This window comes from Thunnus albacares, chromosome 1, assembly GCF_914725855.1.
Source record: "Thunnus albacares chromosome 1, fThuAlb1.1, whole genome shotgun sequence".
NCBI classification, from domain to species: domain Eukaryota; kingdom Metazoa; phylum Chordata; class Actinopteri; order Scombriformes; family Scombridae; genus Thunnus; species Thunnus albacares.
The window spans coordinates 7,150,899-7,173,721 of NC_058106.1; the positions used below are offsets into that span (position 1 = coordinate 7,150,899).

The 22,823-nt window shown below is 38.2% G+C and overlaps 1 protein-coding gene and 2 long non-coding RNA genes across 3 annotated transcripts; all 3 read left to right on the forward strand.

Annotated features, from left to right (window-relative positions):
• Positions 1-7,208: 7,208 nt before the first annotated feature.
• On the forward strand, positions 7,209-22,588 carry LOC122990706 (adhesion G-protein coupled receptor G1-like). Its single transcript, XM_044364190.1, has 9 exons — positions 7,209-7,311; positions 17,710-17,877; positions 17,962-18,016; positions 18,116-18,207; positions 18,721-18,839; positions 21,072-21,346; positions 21,481-21,580; positions 21,750-22,051; positions 22,140-22,588. The coding sequence occupies exons 1-9, from the start codon at positions 7,222-7,224 to the stop codon at positions 22,190-22,192; spliced, it is 1,254 nt and encodes a 417-aa protein (XP_044220125.1). The 5' UTR covers positions 7,209-7,221; the 3' UTR covers positions 22,193-22,588.
• LOC122990782 lies at positions 8,313-9,330 on the forward strand. The gene is made up of 3 exons (XR_006405488.1): positions 8,313-8,365; positions 8,465-8,556; positions 9,069-9,330. It is a non-coding gene; the product is annotated as an uncharacterized LOC122990782 (long non-coding RNA).
• LOC122990828 lies at positions 10,996-11,732 on the forward strand. The gene is made up of 2 exons (XR_006405500.1): positions 10,996-11,066; positions 11,661-11,732. It is a non-coding gene; the product is annotated as an uncharacterized LOC122990828 (long non-coding RNA).
• Positions 22,589-22,823: the final 235 nt, after the last annotated feature.

Sequence of the window (22,823 nt, forward strand, 5' to 3'; positions counted from 1 at the left end):
GAAATTCTTTTACTTCAACCAGCATGCAAACTCCTGACAGCAAAGCAAGAACTGAGCAACAGTCATTATGGATAAATACAATATGCATGATTGTAACCCTAGTTGTTGGAGTATGCGAGGAGCTCTCTATGAGGGATATACAAGCATATACTCTCAGACCCTCAGGGATGGAGTGTGAAATAGGTTATCTAACTCCTCTAGGGAGAAGGTTGAAGCCTATCTCAGCATGAGGTGGATGAAAGTATATATGCAAACTCAAGTGTGTGAGACTAACAAGATAGTGATCAAACTTAAAGTGTCTCAATATTTGCAAGATTTGAAAAAAGTTACTTTAAAATTTAAAATTTTTATAAATACTGATTTGTGAAACTTTTTTCCCTAAGTGATCTATTTTGTAATATCTCAAATAAAATTTCTATCATGTATATATTTGATATTTTTTCAGTGCAGCCTCTCTTACATGTCACTTTACATAAACAGTAACAAAGGGAGTATCTTTTGCATCTTTTAGTGGTTTTTCAAACCATGACACTATTGCATATGATATCACATTTCTGTTGACATTTCTGGTTTACTGTGGCAGTGGAGTTTAGACTGTGACGTCAGTTCTCACCTTTTAAACAAGAAACAAACTCACCTAGATTAACTATGTTGACATGATAAAAAATTTTTTGCATAAAACAAATACTTCCAGCTGATGGAACACAGGAACAATTGTATTTTATTTTTAAGTTCCCAATTGTGAGGTTACTCAACCAGCACAGCTCAGGTTTGTCTGGTTCATCCTGTTCACTTCAGAGGTAAGAAGAGAAATTATTCATATCTATGGAGCATTATTGTAAGTATTTCAATGTATTTTCCTGAGTGAAAGCACTAAGCATAAAGAGTGCTACAAAGTACTGAAAAGGCTTACATTTTGCAAACATTTTTTTTTTAGAATTACTTGTCCAGGTCTAAAGTATGGAGTATTTTTGATCAATTAAGATCAAAGTTGAACATTTTAATTAGTTTTACAGATTTAGAAGAATTCCCCTTTCGGTGGAACTGTATTACATTATTTTGTCTATTTGGCCTACAATTTGGTGAAACTTAAAAAGCCATGGAAAGAATTTCAAGATTTTTACTGAATTTTGAATGTTAGATTGTTGCTGTAGTATTAGCATGAGGAAAACTGACCCTATATTTGTCAATATATCTTGGGAATGGACTATGCTGCTATGGCCATGGGGAGGCTTGTTGTAAGAAGAGAGAGATTATAACAAGAAAGGAAGAAAAAAAACTTCTTAACAAGTAACTTATTGTAGTATTGAATGTTACTTTTTTCTATATACAGGACAGGAAAACTTGCTATTACATCAATATTTGGGAATTCGGGAGACTCATTTTTACAAAACACTTCATGTTCAGAAAAAAAATGTGTATCATTGTAATCAACAGAGGCAGTCATATAAGTAGCTTTGTTCTCTAGTCTTGTTTATCCAGTCTCACATTTAAAAGGTATCCTCTTTGGATGTAAATTGACTTGCAACAGAAGTACACTGAATGCATGTGAACTAAAATGTCACTTTATTCTTGCTTTTTATTTATTCCATCAGTCACACATTCAGAGGACGTACAATGGTTCCCGTACTTCTGTTACTTCTGCTGCCTAATGCGATGGTCAACCATGGTATGAATTGAACTGGATGGTATTTTGTTCACCAAAAAAACAGCAATGCATCTATTCAAAATAGATATATTTTATGTATTTCTACCTATTTTTGCTATCTGCCTAGCCTATGCAGTTGAAAACAGCAGTGAAACATCACCCAGTGGGTCATCTAGCACAGCAGTGAGGTAGTCTTCTGTAACACAACAGATCAGGCTGAGAGCTGGTTCTGTGGAGTTCAAAAAAGACAAAAAATAAGAGCTTGTAACTTGTGCTGCATCATCTACATACAATAGATCACGGCCAAATCATTGTAGTTTTTGATCTCCAATATACCTCAGCATCTTTCAGGTTTTCTCCAATCATACAGATAAGATGATAATAGTTGTGTTATTTTGCTTTTGTGTCCTTCATAAGCTCCCCTGAAACTGAAAGACAACAGCCTCAGGTATTAAAGGATGGGTTCACAACTTTTCAAGTGTGTCTTTAAACAACAGTCAGGTGTCCATATGAACAGTGAAAGAGGTTTTCATCACTATAATCATTCCTCCTGTTCATACTGGCTGTTAAAAGATCCCCTTCAAATGTGCTTTCATTGTAAGGGGGCCAAAATCAACAGTCATGACCTCATGCCATAACAGTCATTATGTATAAAGATGCATTCAAAAAGTTGATCTAAAGCTTATATGAGGCTTCAGCAGTCTGAGTTAGTCATATCAAGTGGACATCTGCCACATTTACAGTCTTTTTAGCATCAAATTCCCTCTTCGTGTTTCCTGGGACAGTGTTTCACTGTTGAGCTGCGGTGCAAGTATAGTAACAAAAAGGGCCCCACACCGATACTGGATTTTTGGGGCCGTTGCCAACGCTGATATTAGAGAGTAAAAAAGTTTTATATATACATAGACACACATTTTTTGCAATGATCCCTCAAATGTGGTTATCAAACACTTGTGACAAAGATATGTAATGGAGGCAGGATATTTTACAGTTTAACAATAAACTTTATTGTTTAAAATGACATCAGTGCACTGAAGCAGTAAACTTTGCTGGGAATTTAATAATTATAAATAACTGCAAATAAAAAAAACACATAGAACAAAAACATATGTACATATATATTAAACTTGAGTTTATATATATATATATGTATAAATACACTTTGGCACTAAAAAGTAACATTTAAAGATATCTACTGGATTTGACTTATTTGGATGGCTGAAGCTTCATATTAGCTTCAGATAAACTTTTAAATACACTGTTGCACAGAAGTGGATTTTGTCCCACATCACTTACATTGTAAGTGCATTATGAAGGAATCTTCTAATGGTAAGTATGAACAGGAGGAATGATTATGGCAAGAAAAACCTATTTCAATGTTCATTTAGGCTCCTGACTGTGATTTTAAGACAGATTTAAGAAATTGAGCCCATCCTTTAAGTTACTTTTTATTGAGAAATAACAAAAAATAACATCATAGATTTTGGTTGACTCTTTCAGAAACCAAGTAGCACAGAGCTTCTAGTGCTCCAAAGTATTTCAAAATACTGCATGTCAATTGGAAAAGTATCACTGGAAGAATATCACTGAGGACAGGTCCGGTTACGTAAAATGCATGATGGGTATATATCCCTGTTCCTTTGACTGCACAGTCAGCAAGCAAGACATGGTTCAATGGATCATCTGTTTGCCTTGAAACTAAGACAAAAGATCCCAAGGTGTTGTGTATAGCTCACAACAAAGTAAGTACACTCTCTCTGGAGCATACAGCTGAATCTGTACACACAGGCCTCTAAAACTGGGCAGCACCACAGTATGCCCACCCTGTCTCCTCAAACAGGGCAGCTATATGTCTGCTTGCATTCAGGTGTAACAAGTGCTTTAATGTTGTAGTTGGTCAAGGTGGAGTTCATTTAAATGCTATATCTACAGCTGAGTAGTTTAATCAATAACAATGCACCATGTTTTATAAACTTATGTGTTTTATATGTAAAATCTCACTCTAAAATTACATAAAGTAACTATAGCTGACAAAAAGATGTAGTGGAGTAAAAAAATACAGCATTCCACTCTGAGATGAGGTGGAGTACAAGTATAAAGTATCTCAAAACTGTGCTGGTAACAGTTTACAATACGGTACACAAGATTGTCTGAAGTTACTAAGGATTTAGAATTATATAATAGATCAATTATTAATAAGTACTTCCCTAATAGCTCAGAAATTACAGATATTTATGAACTGATAATTACCAAATGATTCATTGATATAGTATCTTCCAGTCTGTTCTCTAGTAACTCATCATTATCTACTATATAGTCCTCTATTCTGCGTTATTAGGGATATTAATGATTCATCAGTTAATTACAGTACAGTACTCAATTAATGTACTTTCCACCACTGGTAGATGTACAGTATATACTAGTGGTTGTGGTAGTGGAAGTAATGGTAAACATAGCAGTGAAAGGAGGTAATGAATTATTACATAATGCTAGAATTACAATGAAATTATGTCAAAGAACAAAACATAGTCATAGGAGTTGAGTGACATATATATAGCATTATTAATATATATTTCTCCATGTTTCTACTTGTTTTCATTTCTACCTCCACCCTTTAGTTCACCAGCTGCACAGGAACCAATCAGCCAGAGGATAGTGCTATTATAAGCAAGTCAACATTTAGGCCAATATCTTCTCAGTTATATTGTATAGGCAATAAAATATAACAGCATGGTATGAAAGAAATACAATTATCAAATGCATCCACTCTAGATAACATCTACTCTAACAGAGTTGATGGTCATAGTCATGCTGTTAAAATTAGCAGTAGTTAATATTGTGCAAGTTTCCTGTTTGACATTGTTGCTTTCACATTCTTCTGCAGTACAGAAAGAGAGATTATCTATAACATCATGCCAATGTTCAAACTGGAGAATGGCAGCTCTGTGAACTCCAGCCTGAAGGCCTTGTCTCTGAATGTAGTCAACATCAGTGAGACTCACCTCAACTCTACAGGAAACAACTCCAGGATCCAGATAGAAGCTCCACAGGTGCACAAACTGTGATAAAGGCAGATGTAACAGTAATGACAGATGATAAACAACATGTTGAGAAATATAACAGTGCCTTATCACACCTGCTTTTAGTCAGTGTCTGCTGTGCTCATAAATACTGACAGGTTTGATTATGACATAGTGAGCCATAATACTGATTACATTGTGTGTGTGTGTGTGTGTGTGTGTGTGTGTGTGTGTGTGTGTGTGTGTGTGTGTGTGTGTGTGTGTGTGTGTGTGTGTGTGACTGTGTGTCCTTGCTTGACATCAACTTGTAACATCCACTGTTAGCTGCTGCCTCAGAACAAGTCATTTGTCCCCGAGATTTGGCTGCCTGTGGACGGCCTGCGCACCATCCTGCAGCACAAGTTTCCTTCACCGACCTATGAGCACTATTGAATATTGTAGCATACATGTGCTTTTGATTACATTCTAATAAATCCATATAGAAGAATGATCAAGTGTTAGTGTTTGCAAATAGTTTTTGTAACAACCTGTGAAATCATATATGTAAATGAGAATTCAGATGATACATTAAAGAGTGAGTAAATAACCAAGTGTGAATTTCATTTTCTTATGTATGTTGCCAACTGGAAAACATTATGAAATACATGTTTGAGTTCTGCTTCTGCAGCAAGAGGTAAGTGTCACAACATATTAGACATTATACATCAAATGACTTTTTGTTTGAACTTGCATCTATGGGAAAATAGTAACATTGAAAATATTTCAATATGTCCAGTACTTTGGTTTATGACCAAATACTGCAAAATAACCATTCCCATCAGCCTCAGTTGTACTTTGTGTTTAGTGCTAATTAGCAAATGACATCAAAGCATGCTAACATACTAAACTGAGATGACTGAGAATATTGACTATGCCAGCTTACCATCAGCATGTTAGCTTTGTCATTGTGAGCATGTTAGCACCATTGTGCCTATAGCACCTCAGAAAGCTCCTAGCATAGCTGTAGTCTTGTTTTTATGAACAACTTGAGTCCTGACTGTGAATTACATGGCGTTACAGTGTTCCTTGCTGAAGATAAGTTTTTTGCTGTCAATGATAATTCTTTAAAATAATTAAATAGTGATTGCTTAGCTCAGTCCACCATGATTGAGATGAAGTTTCCATACTGAAATATAATACTGCAAAACAAGTTCAGGACAAAGGTGACACTCCAGTGGTAGAAAAAGGAAAAGAATCACCTCATTTCTTTTGTTATTTTGGTGAATTTTATTCACAACTGACAAAACTGTTGACCCATTTAATTAGTGCAGGAAACAAAAACAGTAAAATAAAATATAAAGAAAATTGAAAAGGAAAAAGTGTGAAAATGAGAATAACAACAATAAACAATAAAAGTCTTCCATGACTGTCTCCAAAGTGATATCCCCTGGACCAGGCAAGTCATACAGTAGATACTAAGCCGATACTCAGAAATCTCTTCTGTGTGAAGGGTAATATGCATCTTTTTGATTTCATGATTGAGCAAATTAATTGTTTCCCAGAAGTACTTTTATGTATCACCTATATCAACATTGTGTTTTTAATTCATCAAGAAGCCTAACAGCCTCATATCAAAAGAGTTTTATTACAAAGAATACATGAATCATATAGTTGTAATGCCATATAACCTCATGCTTTGCTGAAATATCAATATGTTGGTAGTGTTTTGAGGACAGAATTGTAATATGCTGAATAAAAGGCCATGATGTGCCAAACTTCAATCATTGGATGGTGAATTCAAGAGGTGAGGTGACAATCAGTCCTTATTGGTAAAACAAAATACTTGTTTACTGCTATAGTAATGTTCAAATTGTCATAAATTGGACATTAAAGCTTTTAAAACTTTACACAACATGCATGCAACAGACATGATACTATAAAGTCTAGCCTAGGTATTCTGATACTGTGATTTCCTTCTCACAGCATCAATGAATTCACCATTAACTATTCAGCTGAACAGTTTATGATGTTGTATATGGTATCATTGTAATCCTTGGCCATCAAAACATAGGGGTAGACATCACTTTTTCTGTGTTATCACGTTTGGTTCAGGTGATATGATGCAATATACATAATTAGGTTATGGAGGAAAGTAAACTGGTCGCCATGGCTCCATGCGATGGCTCCGTTTCTGAAAATGTTCAGGGCCCCAATCTGTACGAGTTTCATGCTTTTATGAAAAAGTGAACATATCACCTCAAATTTGGCACATATCACCTGGACTAAGCCAGATTTATATAAACTGCAGTGGGAAATTACAGGTTTTTGAAGAATAATTACAGTAAAGAGTTCTTTCACCTATTTCACATACATAAAGAGTCTGGGATATTACAGTGTCCACATGCAGTCATCTCACAGGTCATGGAATCATTTCAGCTTTTGGCTATAACATTCCCATATATCATGCTAAATTATAATCCTACCACGTTAAAGTGATCTTCAGAACAAATTATGTTTTGTGTGAATATTTTTTATGTGTACTTGTGTTTTTTTAGGCTTAGGGGAGTCCTACTCATGAACACACTGTTTACATCCCATCCTCAGCTCTACAGAGGAGCAGAGGTACTGCTGGTGATCACTGTGCTCAACAGCACTTACTTCAAGGTCAGTGGCTTGCAAGAATCGAAGTTTCCTTCAAACTCAACAACAAAAAAGCTTGTTTGTCAGTATGTTCCAGAACTATCAAATGACCATTACAGAAATAATTCATATGACTGTTTCCTGATCTGCCACCTGGTTACGGTTAGGTTCAGTTAAGTTGGTTAAGTTTCGTTTTTTAGGCAGAAACACACCTTGGTTAAGTTTACGGAACAATTGTGGTCATGGTTAAAAGAAAGCATCACTGACTGTCAGTGGAATATAGGTCAGTGTCACCCGACCACCAACTCTGACGTCCCTCAGAGGTTTTCCTCAGAGGCTACAACAATGTCACGATACTTTGTCTTTCGCTATTAAAAACCAAAAGTCAAATGTTGCACAACCACAAGGAGTACTTGTCAGGTAAATGTGAACATGGATAATTTTAGCTGTCCTTGCTGTTGCTTTTCCTGTGTGGACAGTCTCAAGGACATTATTTGAAGCCACAGAATTAATACTAATCACGATTAAATATGGATAAATTGAATGAGGTGAATTAGGGAAGTAGGGAAGTATTCTCTAGCTTTGAGAAAACAAATTCAGGAAGACCCTGATGTTTGCGACTCCTTCATGCGACTCCTTCATGTTGGCTTCCTCCATGCAGCTCCCTCCAAGTTCTGGCAATCCTTGTACACATATTTTGAAACCTGATTTACCTCAAATTAACCTTTTCCTAGTACTCATGTCACATGTCCTCTCTGTCTCTCTTTTCAGCTGAGTCTCCCGCGGGCAATGGGACAAGGGAGAGCATTCACACCCAGCCAGCCTACCTTCAGGCAAGACACTGTTATGGGGGAGTCAGTGCTGGTAGTGAAGGCAGGGAACTTTCCAGTCAGAAACCTCTCACAACCCATCAAATTAACCTCCAAACACAACAAAGAGGGAAAATGACTAAACCAGTTGTGCTAGCATTACAAAAGTGTCACAATCTGCTTTCCTCTTATGTTTTTGTAATATATGTTTCAGGTGGAAAATGGGACTTGTGTGTTTTGGGAGGAGTCAGAGCTGGGTGATGGAACAGGTGGGTTACATACAGCAGATCAGTCTACAGTGAGATTCACCTCAATTTTTCTCTCAAATAAAAAGATTAACTCTTTTATATGTGTCTGTGTGTTTTCAGGTCACTGGAGCACAGACGGTTGTCATACCACCTTCACTGAAACTGAGTGTATTTGTAGCTGCAACCATCTGAGTTTCTTTGCTGTGCTTGTGGTAAAACCTTTCAACAGAACATTTCCTCTCACTATCAGCTCTCTTACCAGCCACATCGCGACCTCATGTGCTGAATAATGTCCCTCCCATTAAAAGAAGCTTTCAGAAGCTTGCTGTGTTTTAAATAACTGAGTCTATAAAATAGCAGCCTCCGTCTCCAATGGAAAATGTAATTTGTCTATTCAAAGTTGTTTCTGATAGTTTGAGCTAGAAATTTCTAGAAATTTCCATGGCAATTGTTGTGTAATTTTACTTTTGATGGAAATATAAGAGTAGAAAAATTCACTTGCAAAAAGGGAACCATGTTGTACCTATATAGGGAACCACCCTAGTGATAAGCTTTCTACTGTTTAGAGTCTGAGCTTGTCATAGAGACATAGAGTAGAGCTGTACAGTTCTGCTGTGGAGTGAATGAACCTAAAAAATTGCCAATATTTTATATTGAAGACCCATCGGGCTTAATACAAATTAATACAAATATTTCATGTTTATTGCATCTCTTCCTGTTCCAGAGGGCCCTAGCATCAGTGGATGTAAGAAATGTTGTGAACCTTGGCTATATCACCTACATTGGACCTGCACTCTCCGTCTTCTTCACAGCCAACAGCTTGATCATCTATATATGTCTACAGTGAGTTTTTTCTACATCCCTATTACTCAAGAGTGTAGAGAGGGCAGTGGTGCCTAAAGGTTAGCGAAAGTAAGCTTGTCACTAGAAGGTTATCGGTTCAATCCCCTGGACCGGCAGCATAAATCACGGTGGGGAAAGTGAAAAGCAGCACTTGCCCCTCCCTCTAACCATCACTGAGGTGCCCTTGAGCAAGACACTTAACCCCAACTGCTCCAGTGGAGCTGCTCAGTGGCAGCAGATCAGACTGTGGTTGTACTGGGCAGCTTCCAGGTGTGAATGTGTAACTGTGTGAATGTGATCAGGGCGTTTCCTGAAAAAAAGAGCACTGCTCTCCTGAATAAACAAAGGTGAAAAAAAATCAAATGAAATATCATAAAATTGCCATGTTAAAAAGAGATTATTTTATGTTTTTAAAAAATGTGTTTCTTCCTATTTGTCAAGTTTTACAATATATGACAAAAATATGACAAAAAAAGCAATATGTGTGAGTTAAGTGTGTGCATTTGAGTGTTTGAGTTACTACTGGACTGGTTTCACAAAGTAACTGCATTTCCTTCCTGTAAAATATAATAACTCATTACATTATGTGCAAAAAATTATTACATTATGCACTCACCATTTTTATTACATTATTAGCAGATTATTACATTATGAGTTGTTGTTTTGTTTTGTTTTGTTTTTTTTACATATTTTTATTACATTATGCACAGTTATTGCATTATGAGTTTCTACAGAGTCCGCTAGCATTACTAGTCTCATCCTGCACCATATTTATATCAGCAAAGTAATGTGGTGGTCACACCACAACCTGACATTTGCTCATCGACATGAAATAGGTGGAGAGGGAAGCTTTGTGATGTAGAGGCTACTCATAGGGGTAGTTGGTGAACTGCTATAGCCCAGCAGGTCAGTCAAAATTACGGTGACCAGACATCCAGTTTTGTCCAGAATTGTACCGGTTTCAAGCTGGGTGTCCTGAGTCCCGACAAATATCTGTAAAACACTAAAACGTCTTTGTTTTCAACATTCACTACCAAATTGTCCATCACAATTAAAATAATGATTATAATGTTATACTTGTTTTCAGTCCTTACATAGATGTTTATCATGTTTTGCCTTACTCATTGTTACCTAACCCAATATAAAAACATAAACAATGCACCACGCATCTGAAATCAACATTTATTTGTCTGTATGTGTGTCAAGGCTGTTGCTAGCCTATGACACTTACGGCTCTTTCTGACATAACATCAGTATGTTAAAGGTTAGCTGTCATGACGAAGAGAGAGTCAGTCTTTTCTGAAGACCCTTTAATTTTCATTAAAGTTGTTTCCTTCACAAACCTTGAATATTGAACGTGTTTATGAATAAAGTTTTAATAAAGCATTATACCACAATGGTCAAGTTTTGCTAATAGCAAATGTTTGTTTTTTTATAAAAAGAAATTACTTTGAATTATTCAGATGATACTTAAAAGAATTTTCATTTTTCCATGTGAGCTGCCAACTTTGAAACACAAGTGATGCAGATATACAGTATATAGACAGCAGTTCAGCAATGTCATCAGAAAAGGTTGCACAGTATGTAGGTGGCCTGCAGACAGGGCCAGCTCTAGACATTTTGGTGCCCTAGGCAAGATTTGGTGCCTTGGACATTTTCGGACCACCTTTTGAGTTGGTACAGTCCAAATTGTCTTATGTATTTGTGTGTAGACTTCTGCAAAATACTCTGTGTCAAAAAGGCCCTTTTCAGCAGCGACACTCTCACCATAACATTCCCTCTCTGCCCCCCCCAAATCTGCAAGGCATCAGACGCTTTTCTGGATTAAGGACTTTGCTTTGTACTAACTGTCATCTAGTGTCAAGTGCGTCTAACGCAAGTGAGTGAGGTGCTTGAGAATGCTTTTTATAGTTGCTGTTGGTTAGTGAATTGTTTCTGTGTCAGCTGATCTAAAGAGGCTCATGTTCATGTGTTCTACTGACTGTGTAGCCTCATATTAGCAGCTACTGTTACTCACAGTTACCAGATGTTAATAGGCATCATGCCATAAGCATACTGTTAGGACTGTATGTTTGGGTTGTGTTGGTTTACTATATAACTGATAGAATAGAGGACTGAATTGCCACTTGTAGGTCAGCTCCTTAATTAACTGGGCATGCACAACACGTGCAGTTTAGCAGCTCGTTCAGCCTCCTGTATAGATGCCATGCATGTCTACTACTGGCCAATAGAGGTCGGTGTTGCACTGCTGATGGACATAAATCCACCGTTGAAGGGAATAGGCTGTTTCAGCCTCAGATATGCCTGTTTAATCCATGGCCACATTATCAGCTGTTTGCGCCATATTATCTTGTACAGTGGAAATTTATACATTTGAGAAAATAATATAGTTTACAATTTCTACATTAGCCGGTTATATTTTCATATGGATATCTGACATGTTTATTCTGACGTATAATGTTCATTTACACAGGACCACTGAGTCATCAGACTGTTGTACAAGGATTGTGGTTGTGATGTTGACAATAAATCCATAAAAATTCAAGACATCTGCGTGATTCTGATTGATCACCTGCAGCTGGTTCTGTGTGAACAGATCCAGCACATAGTCACAGCAGGGAAACTAGATCTTCCCCACACTCTGCTTCAGTTTCAGTTTTAGTCTGACTTTGGATGGAATTATTCTTAAATATGATGAGGCATCACTTCATTTAATGATCTCTAATCTGGCTGCGCTGCTCTGCGCTTTCATTATTATGATTATTCTCTCATTTTCTCATACAGGGTAAATGAGAGCTGCAAGTTTACAGTAAGGTCTAGTCCTTGAATGAAATGGGCCTTTTTAGTCCTGAGAAGCAAAAGTCACCTTCTGAGTTGTGCATTAAAATAGTCCTTGATTTGAGATAATGTAGGTTAAAATAATCTGCTTCTAAAGTTATGATTGTTCATTCCTGTATAACATTACAACTACATCAGCTACCACTAGAACCTGTGTGTGGGATTGGAATTAGATAGTGGTTGTGAGGCCATTTCATTCATCCAAACTGTTTGTATTTTGTTGCTGTTGTTAGACAGTGAAGATGCCTTGTGAGTATTGAGAATTGTAACCCTCAGGTTTAACATTGTTCAATCAGGTTTAATTATACAAATCATATCGTGATGTGTTGTAAGACTATTTCATATATATAAATTGTTTGTCCTTGTTTGACCTTGAGGATGGCCTAGTAGCCTGCAACCCACTAACATTTTAGGCTACATAATGTTTTTATGAATATAATTTCAAATATGAAATACCAATTCTTCTGATAATCATTTACTGTCCTGATCCACTCAATTATAAACTGTTCTTGATCCATTCCTGGTTTTCATAGCACCTTCAATCTAACTAATTTAGACTAGTGCAGGTTGCTGTTTCTTGACTTAATCCAAGAGGCTATGTAGTGCAGAAATGCAGGAAATTTGTTTTAAATTACAATTTTTTTCTGGGGGAGGACCCCAGATCCCCCTCCAATAACTTTCCAAGTTTGCTCCCCCATTTTAATACATAACCTTTCAAACCTGAAGGTATGGACTAGGGGTGTGCAGAGATCCCAGAGTTTGTATTTGTTGAGGCAGCAAAATTATTTGTATCTATATTTGTATTCCAATAAAAGTGGAAAGAGGCTTAAAAATCCTGTTTTTGTTTTTATGACGCTTTTAATTTTAGAAAATTAAAGTGTTACAGTAAGTGTTCATGAATAAACTAACTTACAAAGGAGGTTCCCACATCGGGTCTTGAACTGGAGTCTCCCAGATCACAGACAACTGCGCTGATTACTGAGCTAAAGCTTTGCTCATTGCCTCACACAGACAGACCTTCACCTATTCATACACCCATAACACAGAGATGGCACACTGTGTAATGTGTAGGGAGGAACTTCAAAGGCAATTATTGCTTTGCACTTTTCATCATTGCCTATTTTTTATAACCTAACTTTGTGGAAAGGAGTAGGGGAACAACAGATTTGGAGAGTCCCTTGGGAGCACTTTGCTTGTGTCAGTAGCTCAGCTTTATCTCTGAGGAACACTCCCAACAAATAATTTTTTTAATATTTGTATGAAACAAATATTCATATAAAACCCACTGTTTGTGCTTTGCTGAATAATGTATTTGTATTCAGGCACACCCCTAGTATGGACCTTTTCATTGTGAAATAAAATGTGGATATGCCTCTTGACATCTCTTCATAGACTTGGGCTGTGATGCGCATTAAACAGTATCCCACCCCCCACTTCCAGTGCACATAGTACATCTGCAGGTCAGATGAAAAATTGTGAGGAACAGGGGTGCAAAGTGTATTTCTTTCTTTCTTTCTTTGTTCATTTGTTAACTCAGGAAAGGAAATGAGGAAGGGCAACCAATGGCAATTTTAAAAATTTATTTCTTTTTTTCCTTTGAGGGTAAACAGCGCCCACAAGACAAGGTGACACCCTAAGCGACTGCCTATATGGCCTAAAATAAACCACAACTCCACCTCCTTTTTTATGCACGCTAGCTTCACTCAGAAAACTCAAGTTAGGAGGGGTTGACTCGATAAGAACAGCCGCACTGTTATCTCGGTCTAAACAAGTTTCAATTAAAAACGATTAAAAATGTTTTTTCCTTTCAAAGACCTGACATTTAATAACACTACATTTAATGTGTCAAAAGCATTATAAGCCAAATTTTTTGGGACAGTGGCTGATGAAGAATGGATGCTAAAATGGATACATTTGCAGAATTGGTTGAGTGCTTCCTGTTTGTTAGCAGTTTCAGCATTCCTTTTCTATTACCTATCAAGACAGGAATTGAGGAAGCTATCGGCACACTGGGCCACGGTTTGTCCTGGGAAGAGTCGTGAGTGCCATTAGCCTTGCAGCCTGTACCCAGCACATATCAGTTAGATATACTGTACTGCTCTCCACCATTTCAGACAGAGCACTGCCCAGTCTGACAAACTGCAGTCTGCCTGTCAGGTAATTGGTAATCCAGGATGGTGGACATGTCTACCCACATCGCTTGCAGCTTCTCTCTCAGTAGAAGTGGCTGGATGGGGATACTGTTGAATACACTGGAGAAAATTAAGAATGTGATTCTCACAGTGCAACCAGTTATATCCAGATACAAGTGAGCATGCTGCAGCAGGTAGATGGTGGCATTGTCCACTCCCAAATGAGGTTGGTTGGACAACTGACTGGCTGGCTGGAAACCAGTGATGATGTCATCTATGGTCTAAGGTGGGCCAAGGCCAGCCTCTCCAGTACTTTCATCACATGAACAGGCAGGACAGGTCATTTTGTCATTGTAACTCTTTTGAAAACACATCTGATATGAATTACTTCCTGTCAGCCCTCACTCTGCTACCAACATGTGATGTATACAGATATGACTCTCCTGCCCTGACAGTGCAGTGCGTTGAACTGATACACCATATGTGTGCTTGAGGAACATTGAGACATGATGTTGATGACTCTTTGTCTCGTCTCACTGGTCTGGGTATCTACGAGTCAAGCTGGTGGTGAGTGTTTTTGTGTTTATTTTGTGTTAATGGTTGTGTGCTCATGAGGTGAGCACCATTTGAACTGTTAATATATACAGACAGGTGAAAAATTAAAGGAAAAACTGGTCCAGGTCTGAATGCTTGACCCCTACAGTGAGGGGATCTGGTGGCTCTGTTATACTTGACGTTATTAAAAAGACAAATATGTCTGATTGACAAGAGCCGTGACACTGTTTACATAAAAGTTGGTAAAGGCGTGGAATGCCCGCCCACCTCAAGGTGTAATTAGTAATAATTAGTCGGTCAGTCTTAACAGCTTGAGCACCTGGTGTGGAAGTTAGTATTCACACAGACTATCTCAGTGGGCATACTAACTAACTTAGGCTGAAGTTAACATTACAGAGCAAGAAGAAGAGATGGAGCTAGCTCACCGAGTGCCCTGGCTTCCTGCTGTGGCAGCGGCACAGAGGGCTGGGGATTTTTTAAAGTAAATTGCACTTTAATTGAAGTAAATTGCACTTTAATTGTGTACTTGTGTTTTAATAAGGGGTCAAGTGGACCAAAACCATGCCAGCAAAATGCCCCCCACAGCATAACAGAGCTGCCAGATCTGCTCACTGTAGGGGTCAAGCATTCAGACCTAGACCGGTTTTTCCTTTAATTTATCAACTATGTATAAATATCAAGGTCATAGATCATCAGACCTAGACAAAAACACTGTCGCTCATGGTCCTCTGCTGCCCGACGTTAGTGACTCTAAACCAGCCTGGGGTGAAACACAAAACACTAAAGTTCCCCCGAGTGAGTGGTGAACAGTTTCCTCTCATGTTCTTATTCTGGAGTGAGATCTGTCATTAGCATGTTTTATCTTATACTGTCAATCTTGTATCCAGTGTGTATCCATCCATACACTGTACTATCTTCAACTATTTGACTTTCTTTCTCTGTCACTCTGACAGACTCCTGTGCAAATGTCTTCCATGAGTGTCAGAAAAGTAATGTTTCCTGGACCAGGTAACTCATTCAGTGGATAATAAGCTCATGCTGTAGATCTTACATTCCTCCTTTTAAGGGCAATATACATCTATCTACTACACCAATGTTCCCTGATGTCTAATGAATGCTGGAGTAGCTTTGATATGATTGTGAAAGACAACCTGAAAGTAAAAAAGGACATAAAAAAGCGACTGAGCAAATGAATTATAACATACTGTATATCATATACATGACTCTGTGAATATCAAGGTTTTGAGCTTTTTCTCAACCCATAAATGACTGTGTACGATAATCCTTAAATTAATGTCACAAATCTGCAATGTTTTTACTCAGCAAGACCAGTAGTTGTTAATCTAAAAGTTTTCTCATAGAAATAATTGATTCATGTAGTTATCTTTCTGTATAACTTTGCTTGGTTTGCTGAAATGCTGAAATGTGTCTGTGTTGGTAGGTGTTATGACCACAAAATTCGAAAATGTAGACAAGGACGTCATGTTATGCCAAACTTCATTAAACGGAGGGTGAACTCGTCTCAAGAGGTGAGGTCAAAATTTGGGGTAACAGACCCTGCAGCTTCTGTCTTGGTTCTTAGAGGTAAAACTATATGAAAGTTTTATATGAAATTCACCAACAAATGAGCAAAACAGGAGAAAAAATGTTTTTGTGTTGTTCATCAAGAGTGATTAAAGACAGAGAATAATAATTATTTTACATATTCCACATCATACATACGAGTTCAGGATGTCTTTCTTGGAACGTACAAAAAACCAGAACAATTAAAAATCATCCTCAACAAGTTCATTTCTATATTTTTTTTTCATTGTTGTATTAAATACAACAATGAAACAATTCCTTGGTGTTTGTGATGTTTTTGTGTGTACTTCTGTTTTTTTAGGCTGAGGAGAGTCCTACTCTTGAACACAGGGTTCACATCCCATCCTGAGCTCTACAGATAATCAGAGGAGATGATCCTGAGGAGGAGGTACAGCTGGTGATCACTGTGCTCAACAGCACTTACTTTAAGGTCAGTACCTCTGAACATGCAAAATTTGAGCCACAGGAGACTTCTTTATCTTAATCCCTCCTTGGTTGCCTGTATTAATTCAATACTAATCACAATAGACGTGTAGATACAGAGAAGTAGGTGAATTAGGGAGTTTTTTTCAGGATAATAGATTAACACCTTGATTCCACTGGGCACGGCTGTGTCATGTTCCAGCTTTGGCGTGGTTTTGTGCCATCCTTTGCATGGTGTCATATCCCACTGGGAGCGTTTCAGAAGCAGAGCATTTTGCTCCATCAGCGCCAGAGAGAAGACAGCCACCCCTCTACCTGGATAGGAAGCCAGTGCAGTCATGGCAGCAGTGGTGCTAGAATAGGGGGGACAACAAGACTTTTTGTGCCCCCACTTTCAGGTGTTATGGTAATGAAGTGTTGACGTCCAAGCCAGGTATGAAATCTGCTGTGTCCATGTGTAGTATTGTTGTGCCCAATGCTGCATGGTAAACTGATGGGAGGTGATGTGCAAATAGGCAGCACAAAGCGGATTGTTGGTGTTTTTGTGAAAAATGGGTCTTAGACATCTCAGGACCACATCTGTTTCTGGAGCAAAGTCACTCTGCTGCCACTTGGTGATTTTATAAGTGTTGTTTCATTAATAATAAGTGGTGAGTTGCTTCTTGGACACTTCTGAAATGTGCTGCGGTGTGTCTAGTGGGATCACAAGCATTGACTGGAGTGGCGGCGCAGCTGGAACACGACACACAATGGAATCAAGCCATAATGTTGGTTTCCACTTTAAGTTGGTTGCATTTTCTTTTCATGCTGATTTGCACTGGTTTCCATAAACTCTGTATGACCAAAGTCAGCTGTTGTGTACTATTAAAATCAAGGAAAGGTTGATACTGTAGTTCATACTGTTGCAATTCTTCTACACTTTACTTCAAATTAATTCATCCCAGCATTCATGTCATGCTTCACTTCTGGCACTGTTGTCCATTGTTGCAGCTGAGTTCCCCGCTGCCAAAAGGACGGGGGAGAGTACTCAGACCCAGCCCTCCTGTCCACAGGCAAGACACTGTTATGGGGGAGTCAGTGCTGGTAGTGAAGGCAGGGAACCTTCCAGTCAGAAACCTCCCACAACCCATCAAATTAATCTTCAAACACAACAAAGAGGTAAAATGACAAAACCAGTTGTGCTAGCATTACAAAAGTGTCACAATCTGCTTTCCTCTTATGTTTTTGTAATTAATGTTTCAGGTGGAAAATGGGACTTGTGTGTTTTGGGAGGAGTCAGAGCTGGGTGATGGAACAGGTGGGTTACATACAGCAGATCAGTCTACAGTGAGATTCACCTCAATTTTTCTCTCAAATAAAAAGATTAACTCTTTTATATGTGTCTGTGTGTTTTCAGGTCACTGGAGCACAGACGGTTGTCATACCACCTTCACTGAAACTGAGTGTATTTGTAGCTGCAACCATCTGAGTTTCTTTGCTGTGCTTGTGGTAAAACCTTTCAACAGAACATTTCCTCTCACTATCAGCTCTCTTACCAGCCACATCGCTACCTCATGTGCTGAATAATGTCCCTCCCATTAAAAGAAGCTTTCAGAAGCTTGCTGAGTTTTAAATAACTGAGTCTATAAAATAGCAGCCTCCGTCTCCAATGGAAAATGTAATTTGTTTATTCATAGTTGTTTCTGATAGTTTGAGCTAGAAATTTCTATCAAATTTCCGTAGCAATTGTTGTGTAATTTTACTTTTGATGGTAATATAGGAGTAGAAAAATTCACTTGCAAAAAGGGAACCATGTTGTACTTATATAGGGAACCGCCCTAGTGATAAGCTTTCTACTGTTTAGAGTCTGAGCTTGTCATAGAGACATAGAGTAGAGCTGTACAGTTCTGCCGTGGAGTGAATGAACCTAAAAAATTATCAATATTTTATATTGAAGACCCATCGGGCTTAATACAAATTAATACAAATATTTCATGTTTATTGCATCTCTTCCTGTTCCAGCGGGCCCTAGCATCAGTGGATGTAAGAAATGTTGTGAACCTTGGCTATATCACCTACATTGGACCTGCACTCTCCGTCTTCTTCACAGCCAACAGCTTGATCATCTATATATGTCTACAGTGAGTTTTTTCTACATCCCTTTTACTCAAGAGTGTAGAGAGGGCAGTGGTGCCTAAAGGTTAGCGAAAGTAAGCTTGTCACTAGAAGGTTATCGGTTCAATCCCCTGGACCAGCAGCATAAATCACGGTGGAGAAAGTGAAAAGCAGCACTTGCCCCTCCCTCATTACCATCACTGAGGTGCCCTTGAGCAAGACACTTAACCCCAACTGCTCCAGTGGAGCTGCTCAGTGGCAGCAGATCAGACTGGTTGTACTGGGCAGCTTCCAGGTGTGAATGTGTAACTGAGTGAATGTGATCAGGGCATTCCTGAGAGAGAGAGCTCTCAGTGAAACTCCCCCCTGAATAAACAAAGGTGAAAAAACAAAACAAATGAAATACCGTAAAATTGTTAAAAAGCGATTATTTTATGTTTTTAAAAAATGCGTCTTTTCTTTTTTTTCAAGCTTTACAACAAAAGCAATATGTGTGAGTTAAGTGTGTGCATTTGAGTGTTTGAGTTACTACTGGACTGGTTTCACAAAGTAACTGTGTTTCCTTCCTGTAAGATCAAATATATCAGATATCTTCAGATGTGGTTTAGTCTTCTTGATCAAGAGCTTGTCTTCCTGTTTCCATCATACTGATATTTTTTGACCTATTTGATCACATTGCTTCTCTTTACTTGTTTATTTAAACGTGGCTCTAGAGAGTCTGTAGAAACTCATAATGTAATAACTGCACATAATGTAATTAAAAATATGTAATCAAAATGTAATAATAATGTGATAAAAATGGTGAGTGTGTAACATAATAACTTTTTGCACATAATGTAATAAGTTATTACATTTTGAGTTTAGTGGCAACTTTTTTGTTAAAAATGTAATAACTTGACATATGCTTTCAGGTCCATTATGTACAGAATTTCATAAAGAGCACCTTTTCCATTCCAGCCATCTCCTCATGGCTTGCACGATCTACATTTAAATCGTGCCCCATGTGTTGTCAAGCATAGGGTTACCATTCAAATGCAAACCACACACAATTGTTCTTTTATGTGCATTTTAGGTGTTTTATGTACTAAAATAATGTACACTATCCCAGAATTCACATCGGAAAGAGGCCAAAGCCAAAAACAGAAATAAAATATTGGCAAATCTAGTTCAGTCTATGAATGCATAGATATTATAAATGTATAAATTATGTATATGGAACCTTGTGAATTGTTTGTCAGAAATTAAAATCTTTGAAGTTTAGTTCTGTATATTTGAAACATCTAAATGCTTGTATGTCAACTTATTTATTTACAAAAACAAGATAATTATGAGAAATCCCTGTTGCACTACAGCAAAAACAGCAATATGAGTATAAGTCATGACTGGTAAGACCCAATCAGGAAGTGAACATGGGTGCCTGCATCATTGTTTTTAAGAAAGTCGCAATCCAAGAGTTTTCAAACTAAAACAGGGTCAGTAGCATTTTCAAAATTCTCTGTTTTAGGGGTTCGCAAACGCTGGAGTAGTGTGGATGCTAGGCATTAATGTAGCAAATGTTGTGCGTTTTAAAACAAAAATGTATTAGTGTGGTTGTAGTATGTGTCTCTTTTATGTTTGAGTAGGTCTTGTGTAGTGTTGTAGACTGCTGTGTCCATTTTATGTTCATGTTATTCCTGTGTAAGAAAGACATGGTAGACATGGAGACAGTGCACCTAGCCTGTTGCTGTCTATCGGTGGTGGTGCTGAACCGTCAATCAATGCATGTAGTGCTCCGCGTGCTGTCCTCGGTGCTGAAACACTTGAACACTTGAACCTGGCAACCTGTCTTTTTTTTTCCTTCAGAATAAGCTTGCTTGACAAAGTGCCTTCACTATATGTTTTCTTAGACATGGGCTTGCTTGGCTCAATAAGTGACAATTTGTGTTTATGGATAGGATAGGATCCATCAGCGTTTTGACAGGTTTGAATTTTTAAAATGAATTTATCAGAAGGGCCCCTCGAAAATGCACCGACCCCTCTGCGCTGAGAGTCTAGTTCCGCCCCTGCCTAGTATCTTTTATTTACTGTAGAAATACTGTAAAAATGTAATACTTAATGATTTGCTGATACAGACCGATACACACGCCAACATGTGAATAAGGGGAGTACCGGCACTTATTTTTTTCCACTTCAAGCACTGTTATTAGCACATACTACACATGACACATGATATGAGTGTTGCACTATAAAATTGACTTAATATACTATTTTCCTTCCAGAAATTGGCGTCCAGAGAAGGTGATCGGTGTGCATATGCAACTAGCAGGGGCACTGCTCTGCCTCCACCTCAGCTTTCTGGTGTGCAGTATGTTAGTGTTGCAGCAGAATGAGAACGAGGAGGGCTGGGTTTGCCAAGTTATGGGTCTCATTTTACACTGGTCCTTGCTGGCCACCATCAGCTGGACAGCTCTGGAGGGATTCCATCTCTACCTTCTCCTAGTCCAAGTCTTAAACATGAAGAGATACCTGCTCAAACTCAGCTTGGTGGGATGGGGTGAGTGGATTCTGAGTTGGACAGTGTAACTGTCGAATAGTTGTTGCATTTCATTTAATTTCCTTAAATCAATACATGCAACCGTACAGTCAGGGCTTGTGGACATAAACTCTGTCTTTCATGTCTTTATGCAGGTCTTCCTACACTGATTGCAGTGGTTTATGGGGTTTCAGGTGTTTATGGGAAATACAGTCTGGAACTGAGGGATGCCAACAACCACACAACAGTGCAGATGTAAGAAACCAAGATTCATTGTTAGGATTTTAAATATGTAACCACCTTGGGTGTTTGAATTTTCAGCAAGTATACACTGTGATTTGCTCTGCTCTTCCTTATTCTCCACCAACAAGCAGGTTATTTGGAATTCAAAGCTTTCTGCTTAAACATTTTTACCAACCTGCAGGTGCTGGATGAGCAGCAAGTTCCCACAGAGGCTTTTGGTCAGCTATGTCATTACTATGGCCCTTCTGTTACTGTTGATACTGTGTAATTCCTGTATGCTGGGACTGGTGGTGTGCAAGCTGCAGGGGCTGAGAGGAGGTGGCGGGGATGTGATGAACAGAGAGAAAGGAAGCAGGTTGTGGAAGGACTGTGCCACAGTGCTGGGTCTCAGCTGTGTTCTGGGGTTACCATGGGTGTTAGGCAGCGCCACCTTAATCTCCCTCCCCCAGCTGTACCTGTTCACTGTACTCAACTCCCTGTCAGGTCAGTATGTTCTGGATCCTCATAGACTAAATATTGCTTATATGTAAGACTGGAAGACAAATTTACAGCTTGTCTTTTCTCCCCTCAGGTGTATTTGTGTTCCTGTGGTCATGGTCTTTGATTGACGAGCCTCAAAGATAATGGATACCGGTCTCAATAACTAATATACAATGCTAAAACAAATGTTTCATGTGTAACCTTTATTAGGTGTTTTGGTGTCCATGTATAATGGACAGTCCAAATATAATCAAATCTGAACAATAACTTGATTTGCTGATGGTCAAATGAAATCACATTTAATATTATTATCTAATTTAATGGTTAAATGGTAATTTATTTGGTTGGAGAGGCCAACAAAATAAAACACAAAGTAAAGACAACTAAATCAGAGGAGATCATCTATAAAAATCCTGTATGACCTGTATGACACTGAAAATCAATTTAAAAATTTGACACATATGACAATAAAACAGTTCAGAAGTGCCTGTAACAATGGTGAAAGATAAGGCACAGATGGCTGCAGCAGAGGGTACAAAGGACTGCTTAAATCTTATAGTTTTGATCTTACTTTGCAATGTCCTGCCTCTGTTGCTCACTCAAACCTCTGGTGTAGGTGATGTGTACAGTATTTTAGGATCCCAGACATATTTAAAATCTGGTCATTGTAAAGTTGTGCTACTGTTCAAATGTACTCTTTGATTTCAAATATCTTAGTCGCTTTCTTTATATTTACGATTCTTAACACACACATTGACAAACATATAAATCAAGC

Coding starts and splice junctions, on each gene's coding strand:
- LOC122990706 (XM_044364190.1), top strand. CDS start 7,222: ATGAACACACTGTTTACATCCCATCCTCAGCTCTACAGAGGAGCAGAG. Junction 18,840..21,071: donor ATCATCTATATATGTCTACA/GTGAGTTTTTTC, acceptor TTTTCCTTCCAG/AAATTGGCGTCCAGAGAAGG. Junction 22,052..22,139: donor TGTACTCAACTCCCTGTCAG/GTCAGTATGTTC, acceptor TTCTCCCCTCAG/GTGTATTTGTGTTCCTGTGG.